Source organism: Borostomias antarcticus (genome assembly GCF_949987555.1).
Source record: "Borostomias antarcticus genome assembly, chromosome: 8".
NCBI classification, from domain to species: domain Eukaryota; kingdom Metazoa; phylum Chordata; class Actinopteri; order Stomiiformes; family Stomiidae; genus Borostomias; species Borostomias antarcticus.
In genome coordinates this window covers 1,521,853-1,544,609 of record NC_140241.1, presented here as the reverse complement: position 1 = coordinate 1,544,609, position 22,757 = coordinate 1,521,853, and the positions used below count along the sequence as shown (strand labels likewise).

The window sequence follows — 22,757 nt, the reverse complement described above, 5'->3', positions numbered from 1 at the left end:
GGACAGAGGAGGAGAACAGACACCCACAGGTAGCATTAACTCATGTGTGTCTTTGTCTGTCCTTATTGTGTGTACTTTCAGTGACCCAAGAAGTGGAGAGAATGTTAAATACTTAGCCTAAGTAAAGTTTTTTTTAGTTTTTTTTTTACCAACAACAGGTGCCTCTGGTTTTAATTATAGATAATGCATTTTGAATGAATAGGTTGGGTTGTATAACTAGGTGTCATTTTAGTATGAATTTTGCCCATTCACCAAATTATGATGTGGTAGCCAAATTATAAATGCATAAGAGACCACAGGGCTTTGGTGCACTCTTTAGGCCACACACCTGTAAGTGACCCCACGTCCTGTAAATGACTTTGTGAGTGACTGACGTTGATCTCTAGACCATGGCTAACCAGTTGCGTACAAAAGTTGGTAAAAAAATAAATAAAAAATAAACCCTGGCTACGGCCCAGAGTGTAGTCGCTTTTTCAAGTAGGCCTAAAAACAGCATACTGATTTAAACACATTACATGCATATTATTTTAGTGTCAACACATATTAGCCTATTATTATTATTATTATTATTATAGGCCTAATAATAAGTTTAAGTAGGCCTAACAACACACCGATATAACACATTTTGATCTGATTTGATTTATTGACAAAAAACATAACAAAATTGTCAGATTATCAACATAATGTGCATTGTCAGGGATAGTACGAAAAGTCCAAGACTTGTTTCCATCATTGTCACTGTTGTTTCAAAGTTCAAGTGTGCGTTGGCGTCTGTTTAAAGTGCATTGAGCATTCTTAGTGCATATTACTCTCGTGTTACCACAGATTCAACTTATTCAATGGGCCTTTTCTCCCCCCTACCCCCTACGAAGAAGCTCTGCAATGAAGTTTGTCTTTTTTTCTCCATGCTAGCTAGCTAAGAGCGCCAAGGCAGGCAACACACAGACACAGTTCACGTGGCTAGCTCATGAGCAACTCGGAAGTGCTCCTTTATTTGGAACTTCCGGGTCGGAAGTTCAAAATCTGTAAATTGTTGTGGGCTTCACAGATAGTGGTTACTGGTGAAAAAATGACCAACAGACTGAACGCGGTTCAATGTAATAAATGTATTACCCCACCACGCCAAAATTATTTATATATATATATTTTATATATATATTTTTTTTTTTCTTCATTATTTATTTTAGGCTATACATTCCGAGGCCCGGTAGCACCTGTGCCGAGGCCCGGTACCAGTCCGCGGCCCGGTGGTTGGGGGCCAATGCTCTACATCCATCTATTTGATTGATGTTATATTTTTTGTAACCTACTCTATTTTTTCTCTTTGTTATTGTGCACATTTTTGGAGATAGCGAAAAATGTTTCACTGCTTATAGTAGGCTACTGGTGTGGCATGTGGCAAAATGAAACTTACTGTGCCACATGTTAAATAAATCAACAGCTTTCTATCCTTGTGTAATAATGTGGTAGACATTTTAGAGCAGCATCCCATCCCCATAAGCTGATTAATGTAAACGTTTTGTGTCGGCATTCTGAAATCCCCCTTGCTGCATTCCAAAAACGTTCTACGTCGCACCACACCAGCTCAGCTAGCAATCATTAGATCTAAAAATGTTCTAAGAATGTGAAAACATTAGCAGAACGTGTTGGGAATGTTCGCCAATGTTGTGGGAACACCTGCTAGCTGGGAGGGTGTGTGCGCTCGCTAAACCTTCTGCGTCACATATTTGTTGGTTGTTGTTCACAATTTGTTTTGATCAATAACCGGACAGTTGGTGTGCTGCACAGCAAATAACATTAGTCTACTAAATTAGACTAAATTTCATTAGTCTACTTCTTCACTAAAATCGATCAAAAAAAGACACTGAAATAGTGATCCCAAAATGTTTAATGATTAGCCCTAACCGTGTATTAACTCACTGGTTATGGCACACTATTTTGTGCTGCAGTCATGGAACTTTGAAAGTAGGCTACCAGGAATAATCCATTTTGTAACCCTCATCACTCGAGATTTATCCTTCATGTAGGCTAGGTATCTACATCATACAGGCTGTGGGCTATCAGAGTAAGTAAATAACCCTCTTACCTGCTTTTACAATTGTGTGACTGAGAAATGAAAGTAAAAACAGAAAAACAACATGTTTCTCCATGGTTGTCACTGTTTCTTGGATTTACAGTAACGGGAAGCCAAACCCTCAAAATAAGGTCCTGGTATTTGTGATAGTTTGTCTAAATGAGACACAGACAAGTGTACGTCTTCAGCCTGAAGGGATATTTAGTGAAGTGACTCTTACCACCAAGATGCTCCTGATATGACCAACTCCTAAGCATCCCTGGGACAACATTGCTAGCCCCGCCCCTAAAGAGGCGGGAACTTCATGAGCCAATCATCATCTGAGAGAGAGGAGAGGAATTTTTCATATTTTTTGGGCAGGAACTTTTCCTTTGTGTGGGAAAGCAAGGAGAAATAAAGGTGGGTACAACTTCAAAACTTAAAGATTTAGCTAGCTAACTGGTGAACATTAACATAACCTCTTAGTTTTTGTGGGAAAGCAAGGAGAAATAAAGGTGGGTACAACAGTATTTCCTATGGAGAGAGAAAAGTGTTATATACATTCATAGCTGACACTTCCTCTCTAAGCACCAGCCCTCACCCATTTAAAAGTCTGCACAATGATTTTGTAGAGGTTTTTATGTTTGTAAATCTGTTTTTAAACCTATAGAAATATCTGGAATGTTGCTTTGTAAAAGCAAAAATGTCAATTTAAATGTTTTGTTGTGCTGCATGTGTGTCATCCTGGATTTTAAATTGTTTTGTAAAACTTTTATATTAATATTATATCTAAATGTGTTACAAGTAACACGTACTAAATACACAACTATGTTTTGTTCAGAAAAGAAATAGATTAAAATGGCAGCTAATTGTTCAGAATTGTGTACTTGATCTTGTTGAAGTTATGGAAAATGAAAGAAGCACTCGTGTATGCTTGTACTATACCAGAAGGTGGCGTGTGCTTGTACTATACCAGAAGGTGGCGTGTGCTTGTACTATACCAGAAGGTGGCGTGTGCTTGTACTATACCAGAAGGTGGCGTGTGCTTGTACTATACCAGAAGGTGGCGTGTGCTTGTACTATACCAGAAGGTGGCGTGTGCTTGTACTATACCAGAAGGTGGCGTGTGCTTGTACTATACCAGAAGGTGGCGCTACTCTGAGGATTGAAATCGTCATATAGGCTATGATCAGTCAATACACCATGTTTAGTAACAGCCACTGTTTTCCGCCCTCATAGTAATCAAAGCTGACATAAATGACTTCTTCCGTCCTGGGTTTCAATTTAAAAGCAGAATAACCTTGTGAATACAGAACTGCTGGAACTATTAGGGAGCCATGCCCCCCCACCCCCCCAGATGCTGTATTCTTTAATGCAGAAATGGCATTTAGCGAAAGACAGACCTTCAGGACCTCGATGGTCTTTCTATCAGCCACACGGCAGTGACACACAAATACACATGTGAATGATACACTACACACAACACTACTACACACAACACACACACCTGCGCTCGCCGGGGGAACCCATCCAGGAGCAGTGGGCAGCCTCATCAGTGGCCCCCGGGGACCAAGTCCTCAGTCCAGGTCCACCGTGCCACCCATGCCATGGCAAGAGTCAGCTAGAGATTTTGTGTCAAAGGTCAATGGTTATAACGTATCATCCAGCACTTTTACCAGCTTCAGATTGGATTTCACTTTGCCAAACTCCCTGACTGTCAAGGGACATCAATATGTAGATTTGCACTTTGCCTTCAGCACTAGATTATGCTCTTAGTCACTTGTTTTAGAATGAAGGCACTTGTGAGTTCTGGCAAGAAGAAGAAGTATTGAGATGTATATGGAACGCTGGCGTCTCTTCCTGGGCTCCGCCCACTGTCAGGTGTGCTTAACCCTTTCGATACGACCACGTCACCGGCAACATTTAAAAAATATCTAACAAATATTTAATAATATAAAAAAAATATCTAACAAATCTAAAAAATTCCTCACTCCAACACTTGCTGAAAGCTGAGAATCTGCGCTTTCTAGTATTATAGGGAAAATCCAATTAATATTCAAAATGTTGTCACTGTACTTTCAGGGTTAAAAGGGTTAAGGGATTCCGGAAGTGACGGAACCAAGAGTTCAAAGCGAGGCAGGTTTATTTGTAGAGCACATTTCTGCAACAAGGTAATTCAAAGTGCTAAAAGATTTAAAACAACATGCAGGAAAAATAAAATACAGGAATAAAAGTTACAGTGCAGTGTACGAATGAATAATTATTTGATATAATAAGAAGCAGTGGCAAAAAGAAAAGTCTTCAGTCTTGATTTAAAAGAAGTGAGAGTTGAGAGTTGACCCTTTCCTCAGGGCTGTGTCCCCCACCTGTCCCTCGTTTGGCCTTTCGGGTCCCCTCATCTCATTAACGACCCTCCACCCGAGCGGAGGTATCCAAGAGAAGCTGTTTGGCCTCATTCACTACCTTCCGATTCTTCGTAGTCTGCTCGGGCTCGAAGCTTCCACGATAAATGACAGGACATTGATACTGTGGTGCCGTAAGAAAATATTGTGTTATCATAAAGGGTCCTGTAAAATTAAGAGCGCTTAAAGAAAAGCAAAACAAATGGTGCTCGGAGAGTTTAGACCATGAATGCAATGTGTCAGTATGTGCAGTTATCAGAGACCATCTGGTAGGCCTAGTGTATAATAACACCTCAATAACAGATATATGAATGAATTGAAACCTTTATTGCCCCAGAGGGGAATTTGTTTAGCACACGTCAAGCATACAGAAAACATTAAAATGTACGCCCATCACCAACACCGCAATGTCACCAACCACCATCATCGTCATCATCACCATCCTCACCAACATCATCGCATCAACATCATCATCACTGCAACAGGCATCAACAGCTGTTCAATCATTTAATGCTTCTTGGCACAAAGGAAGGGCCGGCTGGTTTAGTCCTTGTTTTGGGCGTTCTAAACCTGCGTCCAGAGGGGAGTAGGGGGAACTCTGAGAAGAGTAGATATAGATAGAGTAGATAACAACAAAAAACATACAAGAAAAATATTTTTTCTCAGCTGCTGCCCTTCCCTGGCCTCAAACTCTAAACCTGTTGGTTTGAAAACACACACCCAACCAGAGGAGCGATGGATTCTGCTGCTCTCAGGGCATAAAAATGAGTCCAGTAGTTTCTGCTACCAACAACCAGACAGATGCACAAACAAACAGAACCACACACCTGACCACAAATATGACTCTCCACCCAGAGCCAAACAAACAGAACCACACACCTGACCACAAATATGACTCTCCACCCAGAGCCAAACAAACAGAACCACACACCTGACCACAAATATGACTCTCCACCCAGAGCCAAACAAACAGAACCACACACCTGACCACAAATATGACTCTCCACCCAGAGCCAAACAAACAGAACCACACACCTGACCACAAATATGACTCTCTGTCCAGAGCCAAACAAACAGAACCACACACCTGACCACAAATATGACTCTCCACCCAGAGCCAAACAAACAGAACCACACACCTGACCACAAATATGACTCTCCACCCAGAGCCAAACAAACAGAACCACACACCTGACCACAAATATGACTCTCCACCCAGAGCCAAACAAACAGAACCACACACCTGACCACAAATATGACTCTCTGTCCAGAGCCAAACAAACAGAACCACACACCTGACCACAAATATGACTCTCCACCCAGAGCCAAACAAACAGAACCACACACCTGACCACAAATATGACTCTCCACCCAGAGCCAAACAAACAGAACCACACACCTGATCACAAATATGACTCTCCACCCAGAGCCAAACAAACAGAACCACACACCTGACCACAAATATGACTCTCCACCCAGAGCCAAACAAACAGAACCACACACCTGACCACAAATATGACTCTCCACCCAGAGCCAAACAAACAGAACCACACACCTGACCACAAATATGACTCTCTGTCCAGAGCCAAACAAACAGAACCACACACCTGACCACAAATATGACTCTCCACCCAGAGCCAAACAAACAGAACCACACACCTGATCACAAATATGACTCTCCACCCAGAGCCAAACAAACAGAACCACACACCTGACCACAAATATGACTCTCCACCCAGAGCCAAACAAACAGAACCACACACCTGACCACAAATATGACTCTCCGCCCATTGCGTTCGCACTGTGGGCAGAGGGAATAAGTCACCTTTCACAAACATTCGTTTGTAATAAACAGTGAAGCTGAATTATAAGAAATTAAACAAATCAACATATTTTCTGCATCTTATAGAGTATTTTAAAATAAATTGTAGTGTTATTTGTTAGAATTAATTTGATATCAATTTTCATACATTTTGATAAATATTTTTTTCAATCAAATATCAACATCAATAATCAATCAATTAGTCTTCTTTACTTAATCAAAATAACCCAACTGCAGTTTGATGAATATTTTGGTATTGATATGTGATTAAAATAATGTTTTATCAAAAATTATCAAAGCGGAGATATGTTTTTTGCAAAAGAACCCTTCTTTTGTTATTTACATTTCAATAACATAATTTGGCACCAGTTATAATGATGCTACAACAGCTAATCAGGTGTCAGGATGAGAGGATGGATTGAGTTGCTCAGTCACTTGAGCATCAATGTTAGCAGGCTGCTGCAGAGTTGTCCTGGAGTCAGTGGCCTTCCTCCTCTTCCTCACACACATGAACATGCAGAGAAGAATCACCACCATCATCATCATCATCGCCACAGAGCCCAAAAGGATGGGAACTCTGTGTTCACGTGAGAACTCCGGTTGCCAACTGATGTCCAGCTTGTTGTCCAGACTGAGGTGAGAGGCGGTGCAGGTGTAGCTGTGTCTCTCTCTCAGCTCCTGTGTGCTGATCTCCAGGCTCTTCCTGACCTGGTACAGCCCGTTCCCGTTGGGCAGCACCGCCCCTCCTGTGAGCTCCTGCTCTGCCACAGGCCGTCCGTCCCTCAGCAGGGTGAGGTTGATGTGTCGGGGGTAGAAGTCGGTGGCCAGGCAGCTGACCCGAGCCCCTCCAGGAACGGTCTTCTCCAGAAACCGGACTCTGGGACGCACTCTACGCAGCACTACGTTCTTCAGTTTCTCCAGGACATTCTTCAGTTCTTTAATGCACAGAGGAAGGTAAATTTGTGTATAGCGCATTGTGGTTATTGGAATCCATTTCTCCTCCAATTGAATCTTCCATGGGTTTTCAGACAAATATGTGTATGCTGTCATGTTGTGATAAAAGCCACGAGCATTAATTGCATTGCAGGAGTCTTGAAACATAACCAGTGCTGCTTCACCGTTGGGCGACATTTCACATCCATATATGCCCTGATAGACTTGAATACCTTTGGTCAGATTAAAGCGATGTTTTATGTCAGTTAGTGTTTTTCTACTGGAAAAATGAATGTATCTTAATACATTAACTGTCTCTGGGGATGTATCACTCTCCTTTTTTTCGATGCCATGTCCAGAGTGAACTACCTTGTCAATCTCTGAGTCAAAGTAACCAACTTGAACATCATCCACCATCACCACGGCTGTAAACGCAGGAAACGGTGTCTCTCCTGTCATGTACGTTGCCAACACGTAAAGAGAGTGTCGTCCTGAACCTGAAAAGAGAAGAGAACCACGTTAGTATTTTCACAGTGATTATCTCCATATACGAAAAGGTTTTTAAAATAAAAAAAATAAAGTAAATGATATTGCTCTTCTCATATTCTTTTGTTGTCTTCAAATCCTGATCGTTAACTCGAATTGACAGTCCCACAGTAACTAGAAGAGGTAAAGAGAAGCTAAAGTAGTATTGCATTACATTTATAGAGTAATACAGTAGTATTGTATTACATTTATAGAGTAATACAGTAGTATTGTATTACATATATAGATCGAGCAACACAGTAACCTTTGAGGCTTCATGTTAAACAGTGATTTTTGACACTTATTATAAAATGATATCCTTCATAATGAAATTGGTTGGCTGATTGATTGATTGTTTGATTGATTGGCTGATTGATTGGTTGTTGATTGATTGGTTGATTGAATGGTCAGTTGATTGATTGATTGATTGACATGTAAGGGATAATGCACCACCGCCGAAAGGGGTTTGCCTCTGCGAAGTGCATTATTTTTCGATAACACCTTGGAGTGTATTATCCCGTGTATACCATTGCCACTTGCCAAAGACTTGATTGATTGATTGAAACCTTTATTTATACTCAGGTGAGCTCTCAGGTGAGGCCACCTCATTTGCAGAGCTGTAAGACAAAAATGATGTGCCATTTACTCATATTTTCCACATTAAAATATTAAGAAATATGTTATTTATGCTTTGGTCACTACTGACTTTCATTGTTAGCCTGGGTCCAGACGTTTAAATCCGCCCAGTCCAAAGTTGACTGATTCTTGGTATGGTGTTGGTACAGTATAGATCTGAGATAGAATATGGCTAGGTCATAGGTCATACATGTTTTCTAACTGTGATACTGTCGTGCAGTTACTGTAGGTGGGAGTCTGTGGAGTTTAGTCACAGTCGGCAACATAAAACTCTACAATTTACTGTACAAGTTTGGGCCTGTGCTATGAGGCTTGTTTTGACTGCGTCTAAAGGCGAAGTTCGCTCGAAAAGGGCCGGAGATTCCGAACAGAATCGTATCATATGGCCAACAATGGGCTCATACTCTAGCATAGCTCCAGGTTGCCTATAATGATTGTATATATTGCTTAAAAAAGCAAGGTGGTGCGGTGCAAGTGCATTGTCTACACGCTCATGCTCTGTAGAAAAATCTGATGTACAAATGTATCTGCCTTCTGAATGGTTCTCATAATTCCATCATTATGCTGCTGTCACATCCTAGGCTCAGCACCGTGCGATACCTACTGTATGTGGAAACACTGGTATTGCCTTTTTATTAAATGTTGTTTGTATGTATATTTGTACAGTAGGCCTATGTCTCTTAAACCATGAGTCTTTTCAAGAAAGTGAATTGATTGATTGATTGACTGATTGATTGATTGATTGATTGATTGAGTGTACATACACCAAAAGACGTTGTACATCCATGTAGAACATAGCCTATTGTATTATTGTGTAGTCTATTGTATTATTGTATAGTCTTAATACAGTATGTCAGGGAAAAAGTAAATGAAGCGAACTGTTCCTCTTACCTGCTTCCGCAATGGTGTAAAATGATAGAATTAATAAAACGTGCAGTTTTTCCATGTCTTTTTTCTTTCTTTCTTGTGTTAGTCCTTCAAAAGTCTAATATGATCCTGAATCCTGATCCACTTTCACTTTTAGGCTCATGGAGTCAGTCCTCTATCGACCTGTGAACCTAATCCAGCCTGTTTCACTACAGCAGGTGATTTGTAGATGGAGCGAGATTGTTTAGTACCCGGCCCAGCTTGATCCTGACCCGAGAGCACTTTCTGCTTTACTAACCCTGCCTTGTAGCTGCTAACCAGGCTGGACCAGCAAGGCGTTATGCTGGAATTAATCACGAACACGAACTTTATTTCCTCATCCGCAGCAAATACAATTCCTGGCCAGAGAGACGTATGCTGCTACTCTTAAGCTACCTGGACACTTTTACCTTGACTAACACTTCCCAGTATTCACTGTGCGTAACGTCTTGTGATGTTACGTAGGAGGCCGAAGTTCCGAGGTGTTTGTGGAGCGCAGGTCCTGATCAGGTCCTGATCAAACCCAGTATCCAGACTCGCTTCGTTTATTTAAAACCACGTGACCGATGACTAACGAGGCTTCGGTCTACGGAAGCACATTCACTGTCACTGCCCAGTTACAGAAGCACATTAGACTACTTTATATCAGACAGGTCCAGATACATAACAAGACACACATAGACTAAATTATCTTTGGCAGCAGGTGACAGTAGCGTACAAAGCATTTAATGAGGCTTCGAGTAATGAATCTTTTTGCGGTGGGCTACAATGTGCCTTGACCTTGGCACTTTGAAGCCCTCAGGACAGGAGGTGATCAGTTTAGTGGATCTATTAATATATATTATATAATATGAATCTGTTCTATTAATACATCCATGATCTACACCCTAAAATCAACAACCTCTCCAGATGTGAATGAGCACATAGATCCCCCCCCTTTTCTTTAGCTACACTGTTGGTCTGTGGGACCACAGGGTTGAGTCATCCTCTAATGATCTTAATCATCAAATGTTTGTTTTAGTTTGTCACACAAATAAACTAAAACGGATGTAACAAAATGAGTTTTTCTTACTTTACAAAAAAGATAATGTGTAATCATGATCTTCTATATAGAACATCTATTTCTGCCTAAATGTGTACAGTAGGGGTCAGAGAAGAATTTTTACAGCTCACTTATCTGGCCCCCGGGTGATACTGTTTTTTTGCTTCCCTCTGGAATATGTAGGGGTGGGTCGTATGCCCTCCTCCCTTGTTCTCTGTAAAGCGCATTGTGTTGCCTCTGGGTATGAAATGCACCATACAAATAAAGCTTGGATTGATTGATTGATTGATTGATTGATTGATTGATTGATTGATTGATTGAGTAGTGTTTTCCAGTAGTTCCACTAATGTACTTTTTGCCGTCAGTGAGACAGGGTAGCTTGACTTTTACAGTATTGTCTGTATGTGTCTGCCCCCTAGTGGCCAATAGCAAATACTGCCAAGCACAAGTCAGAAAGGTGTACAAACGCTTCATAAATTCTCATACAGGCTGTGGGCTATCAGAGTAAGTAAATAACCCCCTTACCTGATTTTACAATTGTGTGACTGGGAAATGAAAGTAAAAACAGAAAAACAACATGTTTCTCCATGGTTGTCACTGTTTCTTGGATTTACAGTAACGGGAAGCCAAACCCTCAAAATAACGTCCTGGTATTTGTGGTACTTTGTATAAATGAGACACAGACAAGTGTACGTCTTCAGCCTGAATCAATCAATCAAAGCTTTATTTGTATAGTGCATTTCATACCCAGAGGCAACACAATGCGCTTTACAGAGAACAAGGGAGGTGGGCAGACGACCCACCCCTACATATTCCAGAGGGAAGCAAAAAAACAGTAATCACCCGGGGGCCAGATAAGTGAGCTGTAAAAATTCTTCCCTGACCCCTCTCAACGAGGCGATCGAGCAAGCTCCTGGAGTATGTTTGTCTACCGGCTAAGAACATTTATAGAGCAATAAATAACATTAAATTACATTTTCAGAGTAAGAGAGGCTAATAACATCATAGGAGAGACATGGCAAACATTGGTGTATGTCTGTGTGTGCATAAATGTGCCTGGGCCCAGATAGAGGCAGGGTCAGGGGTAAGATATTGAAGGCATATTTAGTGAAGTGACTCTTACCACCAAGAAGCTCCTGATATGACCAACTCCTAAGCATCCCTGGGACAACATTGCTAACCCCGCCCCTAAAGAGGCGGGAACTTAATGAGCCAATCATCATCTGAGAGAGAGGAGAATAATTTTTCATATTTTTTGGGCAGGAACTTTTCCTTTGTGTGGAAAAGCAAGGAGAAATAAAGGTGGGTACAACTTCAAAACTTAAAGATTTAGCTAGCTAGCTGGTGAACATTAACATAACCTCTTAGTTTTTGTGGGAAAGCAAGGAGAAATAAAGGTGGGTACAACTTCAAAACTTAAAGATTTAGCTAGCTAGCTGGTGAACATTAACATAACCTCTTAGTTTTTGTGGGAAAGCAAGGAGAAATAAAGGTGGGTACAACAGTATTTCCTATGGAGAGAGAAAAGTGTCATATACATTCATAGCTGACACTTCCTCTTTAAGCACCAGCCCTCACCCATTTAAAAGTCTGCACAATGATTTTGTAGAGGTTTTTATGTTTGTAAATCTGTTTTTAAACCTATAGAAATATCTGGAATGTTGCTTTGTAAAAGCAAAAATGTCAATTTAAATGTTTTGTTGTGCTGCATGTGTGTCATCCTGGATTTTAAATTGTTTTGTAAAACTTGTATATTAATATTATATCTAAATGTGTTACAAGTAACACATGTACTAAATACACAACTATGTTTTGTTCAGAAAAGAAATAGATTAAAATGGCAGCTAATTGTTCAGAATTGTGTACTTGATCTTGTTGAAGTTATGGAAAATGAAAGAAGCACTCGTGTGTGCTTGTACTATACCAGAAGGTGGCGTGTGCTTGTACTATACCAGAAGGTGGCGTGTGCTTGTACTATACCAGAAGGTGGCGTGTGCTTGTACTATACCAGAAGGTGGCGTGTGCTTGTACTATACCAGAAGGTGGTGTGTGCTTGTACTATACCAGAAGGTGGCGTGTGCTTGTACTATACCAGAAGGTGGCGTGTGCTTGTACTATACCAGAAGGTGGCGTGTGCTTGTACTATACCAGAAGGTGGCGCTACTCTGAGGATTGAAATCGTCATATAGGCTATGATCAGTCAATACACCATGTTTAGTAACAGCCACTGTTTTCCGCCCTCATAGTAATCAAAGCTGACATAAATGACTTCTTCCGTCCTGGGTTTTGATTTAAAAGCAGAATAACCTTGTGAATACAGAACTGCTGGAACTATTAGGGAGCCATGCCCCCCCCCCCCCCCCCCCCCCCAGATGCTGTATTCTTTAATGCAGAAATGGCATTTAGCGAAAGACAGACCTTCAGGACCTCGACGGTCTATCAGCCACACGGCAGTGACACACAAATACACATGTGAATGATACACTACACACAACACTACTACACACAACACACACACCTGCGCTCGCCGGGGGAACCCATCCAGGAGCAGTGGGCAGCCTCATCAGTGGCCCCCGGGGACCAAGTCCTCAGTCCAGGTCCCCCGTGCCACCCATGCCATGGCAAGAGTCAGCTATAGATTTTGTGTCAAAGGTCAATGGTTATAACGTATCATCCAGCACTTTTACCAGCTTCAGATTGGATTTCACTTTGCCAAACTCCCTGACTGTAAAGGGACATCGATATTGAGATTTGCACTTTGCCTTCAGCACTAGATTATGCTCTTAGTCACTTGTTTTAGAATGAAGGCACTTGTGAGTTCTGGCAAGAAGAAGAAGTATTGAGATGTATATGGAACGCTGGCGTCTCTTCCTGGGCTCCGCCCACTGTCAGGTGTGCTTAACCCTTTCGATACGACCACGTCACCGGCAACATTTAAAAAATATCTAACAAATATTTAATAATATAAAAAAAAAAATCTAACAAATCTAAAAAATTCCTCACTCCAACACTTGCTGAAAGCTGAGAAACTGCGCTTTCTAGTATTATAGGGAAAATCCAATTAATATTCAAAATGTTGTCACTGTACTTTCAGGGTTAAAAGGGTTAAGAGATTCCGGAAGTGAGGGAACCAGGAGTTCAAGGCGAGGCAGGTTTATTTGTAGAGCACATTTCAGCAACAAGGCAATTCAAAGTGCTTTACATGAGACATTAAAAGCACCAAGACAAAGCGCAAGAAACACATAAACGATCATATAAAACAAAATGTAAAAATAAAAAAAAGATTTAAAACAACATGCATGAAAAATTAAATACAGGAATAAAAGTTACAGTGCAGTGTACGAATGAATAATTATTTGATATAATAAGAAGCAGTGGCAAAAAGAAAAGTCTTCAGTCTTGATTTAAAAGAAGTGAGAGTTGAGAGTTGACCCTTTCCTCAGGGCTGTGTCCCCCACCTGTCCCTCGTTTGGCCTTTCGGGTCCCCTCATCTCATTAACGACCCTCCACCCGAGCGGAGGGATCCAAGAGAAGCTGTTTGGCCTCATTCACTACCTTCCGATTCTTCGTAGTCTGCTCGGGCTCGAAGCTTCCACGATAAATGACAGGACATTGATACTGTGGTGCCGTAAGAAAATATTGTGTTATCATAAAGGGTCCTGTAAAATTAAGAGCACTTAAAGAAAAGCAAAACAAATGGTGCTCGGAGAGTTTAGACCATGAATGCAATGTGTCAGTATGTGCAGTTATCAGAGACCATCTGGTAGGCCTAGTGTATAATAACACCTCAATAACAGATATATGAATGAATTGAATTGAATCCTTTATTGCCCCAGAGGGGAATTTGTTTAGCACACGTCAAGCATACAGAAAACATTAAAATGTACCCCATCACCAACACCACAATGTCACCAACCACCATCATCGTCATCATCATCATCCTCACCAACATCATCGCATCAACATCATCATCACTGCAACAGGCATCAACAGCTGTTCAATCATTTAATGCTTCTTGGCACAAAGGAAGTGCCGGCTGGTTTAGTCCTTGTTTTGGGCGTTCTAAACCTGCGTCCAGAGGGGAGTAGGGGGAACTCTGAGAAGAGTAGATATAGATAGAGTAGATAACAACAAAAAACATACAAGAAAAATATTTTTTCTCAGCTGCTGCCCTTCCCTGGCCTCAAACTCTAAACCTGTTGGTTTGAAAACACACACCCAACCAGAGGAGCGATGGATTCTGCTGCTCTCAGGGCATAAAAATGAGTCCAGTAGTTTCTGCTACCAACAACCAGACAGATGCACAAACAAACAGAACCACACACCTGACCACAAATATGACTCTCCACCCAGAGCCAAACAAACAGAACCACACACCTGACCACAAATATGACTCTCCACCCAGAGCCAAACAAACAGAACCACACACCTGACCACACATATGACTCTCCACCCAGAGCCAAACAAACAGAACCACACACCTGACCACAAATATGACTCTCCACCCAGAGCCAAACAAACAGAACCACACACCTGACCACAAATATGACTCTCCACCCAGAGCCAAACAAACAGAACCACACACCTGACCACACATATGACTCTCCACCCAGAGCCAAACAAACAGAACCACACACCTGACCACACATATGACTCTCCACCCAGAGCCAAACAAACAGAACCACACACCTGACCACACATATGACTCTCCACCCAGAGCCAAACAAACAGAACCACACACCTGATCACAAATATGACTCTCCGCCCATTGCGTTCGCACTGTGGGCAGAGGGAATAAGTCACCTTTCACAAACATTCGTTTGTAATAAACAGTGAAGCTGAATTATAAGAAATTAAAAAACTCAACATATTTTCTGCAGTATTTTAAAATAAATTGTAGTGTTATTTGTTAGAATTAATTTGCAAAAACAGTTATAAATTTTCATACATTTTGATAAATATTTTTTTCAATCAAATATCAACATCAATAATCAATCAATTAGTCTTCTTTACTTAATTAAAATAACCCAACTGCAGTTTGATGAATATTTTGGTATTGATATGTGATTAAAATAATGTTTTATCAAAAATTATCAAAGCGGAGATATGTTTTTTGCAAAAGAACCCTTCTTTTGTTATTTACATTTCAATAACATAATTTGGCACCAGTTATAATGATGCTACAACAGCTAATCAGGTGTCAGGATGAGAGGATGGATTGAGTTGCTCAGTCACTTGAGCATCAATGTTAGCAGGCTGCTGCAGAGTTGTCCTGGAGTCAGTGGCCTTCCTCCTCTTCCTCACACACATGAACATGCAGAGAAGAATCACCACCATCATCATCATCATCGCCACAGAGCCCAAAAGGATGGGAACTCTGTGTTCACGTGAGAACTCCGGTTGCCAACTGATGTCCAGCTTGTTGTCCAGACTGAGGTGAGAGGCGGTGCAGGTGTAGCTGTGTCTCTCTCTCAGCTCCTGTGTGCTGATCTCCAGGCTCTTCCTGACCTGGTACAGCCCGTTCCCGTTGGGCAGCACCGCCCCTCCTGTGAGCTCCTGCTCTGCCACAGGCCGTCCGTCCCTCAGCAGGGTGAGGTTGATGTGTCGGGGGTAGAAGTCGGTGGCCAGGCAGCTGACCCGAGCCCCTCCAGGAACCGTCTTCTCCAGAAACCGGACTCTGGGACGCACTCTACGCAGCACTACGTTCTTCTGTTTCTCCAGGACATTCTTCAGTTCTTTAATGCACAGAGGAAGGTAAATATGTGTATAGTGCATTGTTTTCATTGGAATCCATTTCTCCTCCCATTGAATCTTCCATGGATTTTCTGTCAAATATGTGCATGCCTTCATGTTGTAATAAAGGCCATCAGCATTAATTGCATTGCAGGAATCCTGAAACATCATCAGTGCTGCTTCACCGTTGGCTGACATTTCACATCCAGTTATTCTCTGCTGGACTTGAATACCTTTGGTCAGATTAAAGCGATGTTTTATGTTAGTCAGTCTTCTTCTCATGTGAAAATGCATGTGTCTTAATACAATAACTGTCTCTGGGGATGTATCACTCTCCTTTTTTTCGATGCCATGTCCAGAGTGAACTACCTTGTCAATCTCTGAGTCAAAGTAAAAAACTTGAACATCATCCACCATCGCCACGGCTGTAAACGCAGGAAACGGTGTCTCTCCTGTCATGTACGTTGCCAACACGTAAAGAGAGTGTCGTCCTGAACCTGAAAAGAGAAGAGAACCACGTTAGTGAGTATAGAAATCCCCCTGACTGCTGGAAATACCCAGTGCAGCTGCTAACCCTGTGTTCCTCTCTCCTCCCTAGTGTCTCCCCATCTTGTACTACTGTATATCCAGGTCCCAGAAAGTCCTCCCCCTCCCCCTCCCCTTTCTCGGTCCTGGTCCCCTTGGCACTGTATGTGAAGCCAACAATTTCAAGCTTGGGTTTTAAGATGGACAGTGATTTTAAATTGGATCGCCAAATTGGTGCAGTATAGTTAAGTCCAGCTTTTTTCATCTGAGGCAGTTGGCAAAGGTGAAGCCCATTCTTGTATGTGAGCACATTGAAACAGTAATCCATGCCTTCATTCCGTCTGGGCTGGATTACTGTAACGCTCTTGATCTTTGAGTCAGCCAGTCCTCCCTCGCTCGTCACCAGCTGGTTCAGAATGCTGCTGCTCGTCTTTTACCTGGAGCACGTAAGAGGGAGCACATAACACTCATTCTGGCCTCGCTCCACTGGCTGCCTGTGCACTTTAGACTTCATTTGAAGATTATTTTATTTGTTTATAAATCTTTAAATGGTCTCGCCCCGCCGTACCTCTCTGAGCTGCTTCATCCCTCTGCTCCTCCTCAGGGCCTCAGGTCAGCTGATCAGCTGCTCCTGGAGGTACAGAGGTCGAAGCTCAGAGGTCAGCTGATCAGCTGCTCCTGGAGGTACTGAGGTCGAAGCTCAGAGGTCAGCTGATCAGCTGCTCCTGGTGGTACTGAGGTCGAAGCGGAAGGTCAGAGGGGATAGAGCCTTTTCGGTTGCTCCAAATTATGGAACGACCTGAGGTCGAAGCTCAGAGGTCAGCTGATCAGCTGCTCCTGGTGGTACTGAGGTCGAAGCGGAAGGTCAGAGGGGATAGAGCCTTTTCGGTTGCTCCAAATTATGGAACGACCTACCTTTGCACATTAGACAGGCCTCCTCACTGTCCGTCTTTAAAACTAGTCTTAAAACCCATTTTTATTCCTTGGCTTTCAACCCAGCATGAGACTTTGCTCTTGTTTTGCTCTTATTGCTTTTACTGTTTCATTGCTTGTAGTGTAGTCAGGGCCGTAGCCAGCTATGAGGTCACCGAGGTCCGGACCTGTTTTTATACATTTTGATACAAAAATAAATAAAAAGCAATTTCATAGAAAGGTCACAATATAAATGTACAGTCGGGAGTTGAAAACGTCCGGTAGTAGTGTCTGATTTTTGGCAACGGTAGCCTACTCCCCCCTGCATACAGCACTTGGTCGCTTCTGCCCATGGACGTACAAGCGGCTTTGCTTTGAACTAACGGTTGACGTTACTTGTTCAAATCATGATGCGCGCGCTAGTTTGACGTTACTTGTTCAAATCATGATGCGCGCGCTAGTTTGACGTTACTTGTTCAAATCATGATGCGCGCGCTAGCCTGGTGACAGAACAGCAGTGACGAGGATGCGCGTGCTAGCCTGGTGACAGAACAGCAGTGACGAGGATGCGCGTGCTAGCCTGGTGACAGAACAGCAGTGACGAGGATGCGCGCGCTAGCCTGGTGACAGAACAGCAGTGACGAGGATGCGCGTGCTAGCCTGGTGACAGAACAGCAGTGACGAGGATGCGCGTGCTAGCCTGGTGACAGAACAGCAGTGACGAGCCTGTGCCGCCGTGAGGTAAGAAATTTACGAAGTTATTGCTGAAAAGCAAGCTTCATGAACAACATTAACTACAGCATTGTTGTTACAACAGTTTTTTTAATTGAATAGTTGCATGATTTGCTGGCTTGAGTCTAAGATAGCCAAACACTCTGGTGCTAGTTAAGTAGCTAGCAAACTAGTAACGTTAAATTAACCCTAACGCAAAAGAGGCATCATTTGCAGAGTGCCGGACTCGAGGCTAGCTGGGTTGATGCCATGATAGCTAGTTAGCTAGCTTAGCTACCGTTTTGACATGTAGCCTAAATGTGACAAGTGGGAATTTATTCATCTCAGATTTGTTCTATTACTCTAACTCTTACATTATCCATTTGATAGATGCTACAAGTTTGACGAATTATAATTTCTTATAGTAACGTTTCTAGTTCGGTTGTTTCGCTGAAACTGTTATATGAACGATTTCCCTTGTCTGCCGAGTTCGGCATTCGACAGTCGGGCCTGAGGTGTTCTGGCGGGAGGCGCGAGCTACAGTTGGGCCTGGGGTGTTCTGGCGGGAGGCGCGAGCTACAGTCGGGCCTGGGGTGTTCTGGCGGGAGGCGCGAGCTACAGTCGGGCCTGGGGTGTTCTGGCGGGAGGCGCGAGCTACAGTCGGGCCTGAGGTGTTCTGGCGGGAGGCGCGAGCTACAGTCGGGCCTGAGGTGTTCTGGCGGGAGGCGCGAGCTACAGTCGGGCCTGGGGTGTTCTGGCGGGAGGCGCGAGCTACAGTCGGGCCTGAGGTTTTCTGGCGGGAGGCGCGAGCTACAGTCGGGCCTGAGGTGTTCTGGCGGGAGGCCGCGAGCTACAGTCGGGCCTGAGGTGTTCTGGCGGGAGGCGCGAGCTACAGTCGGGCCTGGGGTGTTCTGGCGGGAGGCGCGAGCTGCCGTCTCATTCTAAACAGACAGATGGTTGCAAACTTTTACATGCTGAAATGTAGACTAGAAGGTAATATGGTTGCTAGTTTAATGGACAATTAATGTGTTCTTAAATATGTCTTGGACATCTTTAAATTGGAAAGAAGTGAAAATTACCAATTAAGATTTTAATGCCCAACCATTTTGCATAGCCTGCTTTCATATTAACTGCATTCTTGAATTCATTCGAAATTATTTTCAAGCAACATACTAGTGTGATATAATGATGAATAAGGTATGATTATTCTCTCTATAATCTCTTCTCTCACAGAACAGCCAGGCAGTAGCGCCGAAGATACCAAAAAGATTGTGGCAGGGATACCCACAGGACAGAGGAGGAGAACAGACAGGACAGAGGAGGAGAACAGACAGGACAGAGGAGGAGAACAGACACCCACAGGACAGAGAGGAGAACAGACAGAGCAGAGAGCAGGAGAACAGACACCCACAGGACAGAGAGCAGGAGAACAGACACCCACAGGACAGAGGAGGAGAACAGACACCCACAGGACAGAGAGGAGGAGAACAGACACCCACAGGACAGAGGAGGAGAACAGACAGGACAGAGGAGGAGAACAGATACCCACAGGACAGAGGAGGAGAACAGACACCCACAGGACAGAGAGGAGGAGAACAGACACCCACAGGACAGAGGAGGAGAACAGACACCCACAGGACAGAGGAGGAGAACAGACACCCACAGGACAGAGAGGAGGAGAACAGACACCCACAGGACAGAGGAGGAGAACAGACAGGACAGAGGAGGAGAACAGACACCCACAGGACAGAGGAGGAGAACAGACAGGGCAGAGAGGAGGAGAACAGACACCCACAGGGCAGAGAGGAGGAGAACAGACAGGGCAGAGAGGAGGAGAACAGACAGGGCAGAGAGGAGGAGAACAGACAGGGCAGAGAGGAGGAGAACAGATACCCACAGGACAGAGGAGGAGAACAGACACCCACAGGACAGAGGAGGAGAACAGACACCCACAGGACAGAGGAGGAGAACAGACAGAGCAGAGAGGAGGAGAACAGACACCCACAGGACAGAGGAGGAGAACAGACACCCACAGGTAGCATTAACTCATGTGTGTCTTTGTCTGTCCTTATTGTGTGTACTTTCAGTGACCCAAGAAGTGGAGAGAATGTTAAATACTTAAGTAAAGTTTTTTTTAGTTTTTTTTTACCAACAACAGGTGCCTCTGGTTTTAATTATAGATAATGCATTTTGAATGAATAGCTTGGGTTGTATAACTAGGTGTCATTTTAGTATGAATTTTGCCCATTCACCAAATTATGATGTGGTAGCCAAATTATAAATGCATAAGAGACCACAGGGCTTTGGTGCACTCTTTAGGCCACACACCTGTAAGTGACCCCACGTCCTGTAAATGACTTTGTGAGTGACTGACGTTGATCTCTAGACCATGGCTAACCAGTTGCGTACAAAAGTTGGTAAAAAAAAGAAAGAATTTAAACCCTGGCTACGGCCCTGAGTGTAGTCGCTTTTTCAAGTAGGCCTAAAAACAGCATACTGATTTAAACACATTACATGCATATTATTTTAGTGTCAACACATATTAGCCTATTATTATTATTATTATTATTATTATTATTATAGGCCTAATAATAAGTTTAAGTAGGCCTAACAACACACTGATATAACACATTTTGATCTGATTTGATTTATTGACAAAAAACATAACAAAATTGTCAGATTATCAACATAATGTGCATTGTCAGGGATAGTACGAAAAGTCCAAGACTTGTTTCCATCATTGTCCCTGTTGTTTCAAAGTTCAAGTGTGCGTTGGCGTCTGTTTAAAGTGCATTGAGCATTCTTAGTGCATATTACTCTCGTGTTACCACAGATTCAACTTATTCAATGGGCCTTTTCTCCCCCCTACGAAGAAGCTCTGCAATGAAGTTTGTCTTTTTTTCTCCATGCTAGCTAGCTAAGAGCGCCAAGGCAGGCAACACACAGACACAGTTCACGTGGCTAGCTCAAGAGCAACTCGGAAGTGCTCCTTTATTTGGAACTTCCGGGTCGGAAGTTCAAAATCTGTAAATTGTTGTGGGCTTCACAGATAGTGGTTACTGGTGAAAAAATGACCAACAGAGTGAACGCGGTTCAATGTAATAAATGTATTACCCCACCAAGCCAAAATTATTTATATATATATATTTTATATATATATATTTTTTTTCTTTATTATTTATTTTAGGCTATACATTCCGAGGCCCGGTAGCACCTGTGCCGAGGCCCGGTACCAGTCAGCGGCCCGGTGGTTGGGGGCCAATGCTCTACATCCATCTATTTGATTGATGTTATATTTTTTGTAACCTACTCTATTTTTTCTCTTTGTTATTGTGCACATTTTTGGAGATAGCGAAAAATGTTTCACTGCTTATAGTAGGCTACTGGTGTGGCATGTGGCAAAATGAAACTTACGGTGCCACATGTTAAATAAATCAACAGCTTTCTATCCTTGTGTAATAATGTGGTAGACTTTTTAGAGCAGCATCCCATCCCCATAAGCTGATTAATGTAAACGTTTTGTGTCGGCATTCTGAAATCCCCCTTGCTGCATTCCGAAAACGTTCTATGTCGCACCACACCAGCCCAGCTAGCAATCATTAGATCTAAAAATGTTCTAAGAATGTGAAAACATTAGCAGAACGTGTTGGGAATGTTCTCCAATGTTGTGGGAACACCTGCTAGCTGGGAGGGTGTGTGCGCTCGCTAAACCTGCTGCGTCACATATTTGTTGGTTGTTGTTCACAATTTGTTTTGATCAATAACCGGACAGTTGGTGTGCTGCACAGCAAATAACATATTCTTTCATTAGTCTACTACTTCACTAAAATCGATCAAAAAAAGACACTGAAATAGTGATCCCAAAATGTTTAATGATTAGCCCTAACCGTGTATTAACTCACTGGTTATGGCACACTATTTTGTGCTGCAGTCATGGAACTTTGAAAGTAGGCTACCAGGAATAATCCATTTTGTAACCCTCATCACTCGAGATTTATCCTTCATGTAGGCTAGGTATCTACATCATACAGGCTGTGGGCTATCAGAGTAAGTAAATAACCCTCTTACCTGCTTTTACAATTGTGTGACTGAGAAATGAAAGTAAAAACAGAAAAACAACAAGTTTCTCCATGGTTGTCACTGTTTCTTGGATTTACAGTAACGGGAAGCCAAACCCTCAAAATAAGGTCCTGGTATTTGTGATAGTTTGTATAAATGAGACACAGACAAGTGTACGTCTTCAGCCTGAAGGGATATTTAGTGAAGTGACTCTTACCACCAAGATGCTCCTGATATGACCAACTCCTAAGCATCCCTGGGACAACATTGCTAGCCCCGCCCCTAAAGAGGCGGGAACTTCATGAGCCAATCATCATCTGAGAGAGAGGAGAGGAATTTTTCATATTTTTTGGGCAGGAACTTTTCCTTTGTGTGGAAAAGCAAGGAGAAATAAAGGTGGGTACAACTTCAAAACTTAAAGATTTAGCTAGCTAGCTGGTGAACATTAACATAACCTCTTAGTTTTTGTGGGAAAGCAAGGAGAAATAAAGGTGGGTA

General features: G+C 42.7%; 2 protein-coding genes across 2 annotated transcripts; both read right to left on the bottom strand.

Moving 5' to 3' along the window:
- Positions 1 to 6,073: 6,073 nt before the first annotated feature.
- LOC311311888 (zinc-alpha-2-glycoprotein-like) lies at positions 6,074 to 9,794 on the bottom strand. Its single transcript, XM_084441685.1, has 2 exons — positions 9,263 to 9,794; positions 6,074 to 7,707 (listed from the first exon to the last, which is right to left on the bottom strand). The coding sequence occupies exons 1-2, from the start codon at positions 9,315 to 9,317 to the stop codon at positions 6,671 to 6,673; spliced, it is 1,092 nt and encodes a 363-aa protein (XP_084297811.1). The 5' UTR covers positions 9,318 to 9,794; the 3' UTR covers positions 6,074 to 6,670.
- A 5,396-nt stretch (positions 9,795 to 15,190) lies between these two features.
- Positions 15,191 to 16,094, bottom strand: LOC311312121 (hereditary hemochromatosis protein homolog; the record flags this gene model as incomplete). The annotated part of the gene is made up of 1 exon (XM_084441991.1): positions 15,191 to 16,094. The coding sequence occupies one exon, from the start codon at positions 16,092 to 16,094 to the stop codon at positions 15,513 to 15,515; it is 582 nt and encodes a 193-aa protein (XP_084298117.1). The 3' UTR covers positions 15,191 to 15,512.
- Between the last annotated feature and the right edge of the window lie 6,663 nt (positions 16,095 to 22,757).

What these genes read in the sequence shown, in the direction of transcription:
- LOC311311888 (XM_084441685.1), bottom strand. Translation starts at nt 9,317, where the DNA reads ATGGAAAAACTGCACGTTTTATTAATTCTATCATTTTACACCATTGCG. An exon ending in TTACACCATTGCGGAAGCAG is followed by an intron (nt 7,708 to 9,262) that starts GTAAGAGGAACA and finishes TTCTCTTTTCAG; the next exon opens with GTTCAGGACGACACTCTCTT.